The sequence below is a fragment of the Anopheles cruzii genome, unplaced genomic scaffold, assembly GCF_943734635.1.
Source record: "Anopheles cruzii unplaced genomic scaffold, idAnoCruzAS_RS32_06 scaffold01434_ctg1, whole genome shotgun sequence".
NCBI lineage: Eukaryota > Metazoa > Arthropoda > Insecta > Diptera > Culicidae > Anopheles > Anopheles cruzii.
In genome coordinates this window covers 1,345-5,287 of record NW_026455019.1, presented here as the reverse complement: position 1 = coordinate 5,287, position 3,943 = coordinate 1,345, and the positions used below count along the sequence as shown (strand labels likewise).

Here is a 3,943-nt window from a genome sequence, read left to right as displayed (position 1 = left end):
TGCAGCGCCTGGTTGCCGATCCAGAACTCGCCCGCCGGCGTCCCGAAGCCGCCGGCGTACTCCTCCCACGAACGGTTAAAGTCGACCGTGCCGTCCTGGCGCCGCTGGACCGTCGTCCACTCGCCGAAGCACTGCGTCATCAGCGGGTGGTGCTGCTCGGCCGGCGCTATCAGGTAGAGGCCCCCGTCGCCCGTCTGCTCCGCCGGCCGGCCGGCCCCTCGGAGCCGCTCGATCTGGCTGCAGTCCCGTGGCAGCTTGTTGATAATCGACTCGTACTCCGTCTCGACCGACTCCAGCTGCTGCACCAACCGGGTCGTGCGTTCCAGCTCCGACAGATGGCGCTCCGCGGTACCGTTACGATCCGATTTCGAGTCTGCCTCCAGCTGTCGGGGGCGGGGAGAAAGAAGAACAGAACCGGGAGTGAGAATTCGGTAAGTGTAACGTCGAGGGCCCGCGGCGGGTTATGGTTTCGGGGCCGGCACGAGCCGGCATCGAATGGCCGGCGGCCACACTTCATCGACCGGCCGGGCGGTAATAGTGTTGATCGTAATTAAATCGAGCATCACGATTCGCATCCCGTCGGCAGGTGTCGCACGAGGACCCGGTCGTCAAGTGGCCAGTCGGGAAATGCGGGCTGCGAGCTGCGGCCACCGCGCTACGGAGCATTATTGCGCGAATGGCAAACAGGTAAACAATGTCGAAGTAATGGAACCGGTCGAGGTCGGGGATAATGGGCAGGTATCTGAAGGACTTTTAGGCGAGCTTCGACGGAGAGTAAGCGCTGTCAGTGTTTTGTTAGGCAACATCGAACCACTAAACAGACCTTTTACGTAACTGTTGTATGTAACAAAACAACAACTTCAATAATTTCCTTGTACGGAGCTTAATGTGTAGCCCTAATAAATGTTAAATCTTGGTACGAGGTCCGAGGTCTTCTGTAACTAAGTGTATTTAAAGACACTTAATCGTGGAATGCAAAGTAACGAAATAATAAAGGAAAATATAAGGTAGTCTAAAAAGAAATCCATTATTTCTGCGTGTACTTCAACACTTTATTTAAAATTCTTTCAATTGTCCGATTAGCGTCCAATATGCACTGTTTTGTTAGAAAATTTGTAGCCTTTTTTTTAAATTTCTTCATAACGTTTCTTTTGTACAAAGTTTAGTCGTTATTGGCGAAAAATTCGAGCAATCCATTTTCACCATTCTTTTTTGATGACAGTTTTTCATCACTCAGGAAATTGTATAATGCGCGAAAAAGGTGTCAATCGCTTAGTGCAAGGTCCGGACTATACGCTGTATGCATTAAAATATCCCAATCAAGCTCCCGGACTTTCTGGCGAGTTACTAAAAACGTGCATGACATTTCGTTTCCCTGATGGAACACTACACCTCTTCTGTTGGCCGATTGTGGTCGTTTCAACTCAATTGCTAGCTTAGAACGTTGCAGTTGTTGACAGTAGAGATCGGAATTCAGTGTTTAGCACGGTTAAACGGCAGCAGCTCATAATAAACGATTCCTTTCAAGTCCTGCTATATACCCAGTAGAACCTTCTTAGCCGTTTTTCCTGACTTGACCACCGGTTAGGCTGCTTCAACATGCTTAGACCACGATCATTTTCACACAGTATTGTCGTATGTATCCCATTTCTCATCCCCAGTACCAATCCGTTAAAGAAATGGTTCGATTTCATTCCGTTTGGCAAAATCTTCGCCGATGGTCATTCGATCCATCATGTTTTTCGGTGTCAATTGATGTGACACCCAAACAACAACTTCAACATAAAAAAATAACCGAAACAGCTGTTAGCTAGCTGTTAGAGTATCGTCACCATAAACACCATGCAAAATGTCGGCGGCCTAGCTTGAATTTTCGTCAATTTAATGTAATAAAATGTACCCAATTTTGTCTTTGGTGACTTTCATTGTTATCATCCTGTAACTCCCAAACGAATGGAACAAACAAAAACCAATGAGAGTTTTTTTTAAATCTAAGGTATCAGCTTTCAAACGAGCTCAAACTTGAAACTGTCCGATCGATACTTCACGAGATATCGAAAGGTATCTATCGCGAAAAATGTCGATTACTTTTTTCCGAGCTTTATATTTAATTTTAATCAATAAACAATCAACAAAGCATTAAGTAAGAGATTTTGACAAAGCTGAATGAACACAAACGATAAAATCGGCCGAAAGTTCGCCGGTTGGCAAGCCTGGATAAGTAAATGGAAATGCAGTTTCGTATGAAAAAAATACGATAAGTTTATGAATAGTCAAAAATGGTACTGCTTCGAACGACTTGGGTAGGACCTCCCGGGGTCCGGGATCCATTTTGGGACTCGTTGTGGCCCGGGGACACATTTCTTCAACGCTGCACATACACAAATGATCATCGCTCGGTCTCGAAATATCCGCTGCCGGTGCATTTTTGCCGCATCGCCGCTTCGCACCACGACCGGAATACGCCGTGCATATTGTGTGCATCTCATTACTCCATCTGCCGGAAACGGATAAAAGCGTCATAAAGGACTCAGCCTCTCTCTTTCCCCCATCTCTGCAACGCGGCCACGAAGTGCCACTTTTGCGTTCCTTCGACCGAATGGCTTTTGGAGACGGTGTATGCGCACACTCTGCCGGTCAAAGCCAAACGGTCGAAGGTCCTGAACGGGGGGCCAACATCGTGGTGATCCTTGGGCTCCGGTCCCGTGGCGGATGTGGCACCCGGATGGGGACGGAACCGGAGCAGATTTGCATCATAAATCGATGCGGTAATGTGGATGTGATGAAGTGTGTCGTCTCGCAACGGTTCACCGTGTGTCCGTCCGTGTCCTGTCGTCGTCGGTCTCGCTGACGCCACCGAAAATCATGTTCGATTCCTCGATTCCGGGAGCGCCGGTTGGCCCGCGGAGGTGTGTGTAACACCGAGTGGTTCCATTGTACAGCTGTCGCTGGCCGAAATTGTGAAAATGTTGTCACAAAATTGCTTCTCAATTGACAAACACTGTACGACGGTGCGATGGTGCGGATGCTAGAGGCATGTGCCAGCGACCCGGAACGGCGTTCGACAAGCTGACAATTTTTAAGTCAATTTATTGCCCGGACAAAGCGTGGGTTTAGGTCACGATTTAAATGTTACACTATTTCCCCGGAAGCCCCAAAACACGTATGTCGCATTTGATCGATGATCTCGAGCATCGGATGGAAGTCGAGAGTTCGCCCATTCCAAAGCTCCCTCAGCCCGCCGCTTTTGGCTGCCGAATCATCACAATTGTGTCGTGTCATGTCCACCACCCCACCCCGAAGAATGATGAACCGTTTTTGGTGCCGGCCCATATTGAGCCATAATAACACGGCTACCATTCGACTCTCGATTGGCTGCCGTTTCGTTGGCAATGGTAAAGTCTCGTTTCCATTTATGATGCTATTCTGGTCCGAGTTCCGCGGGCAAATGGCCAACGACACGGTCCGCACATTTTCTATCGAGTGTGTTCGGTGAGCATGATACTCGCGAAATTGTCGGAAACATATTGTGCCGAACCGCCCCGCCTTTTGGGGGCCATTTCATCAAGGACTATGGTTGCACGACGAACGCCAACACGGCCCAAAAGCGGTCATCTAATCACGAGGTCGGCCGGCGGTTAATTAGCGGTCGCTGTTTTCGAGTGAATTCGATGAAATTTGAATTCGCCGACCGGCCGACATTGTCGACATTGTCAGGGTACGGGCATAATGACGAGCGTGCGAGCTTCCGGTGGATTCATTAATTTATGTTCCCGTTTTCGAGGGTTGGTTTCAAACGAATGTGGTTCAATTTCGAGCTCACAAACGTATAATTGGCAGTGAGACAAATGAGACAAAAGTCCCGTTCGAAGGGTTTTGTTCTAGGATTAGATTACATTCGAATGCGCAACAAACGCAAGTCTTTGATAGGCGTTTTGGTAGT

The 3,943-nt window shown here is 48.6% G+C and overlaps 1 protein-coding gene across 1 annotated transcript; it reads right to left on the bottom strand.

The window, feature by feature from the left end:
- Positions 1–16: 16 nt before the first annotated feature.
- On the bottom strand, positions 17–383 carry LOC128276515 (protein scabrous-like; the record flags this gene model as incomplete). Its single annotated transcript, XM_053014972.1, has 1 exon — positions 17–383. A coding segment is annotated over one exon (367 nt), but the record flags the coding sequence as incomplete, so codon positions are not given.
- Positions 384–3,943: the final 3,560 nt, after the last annotated feature.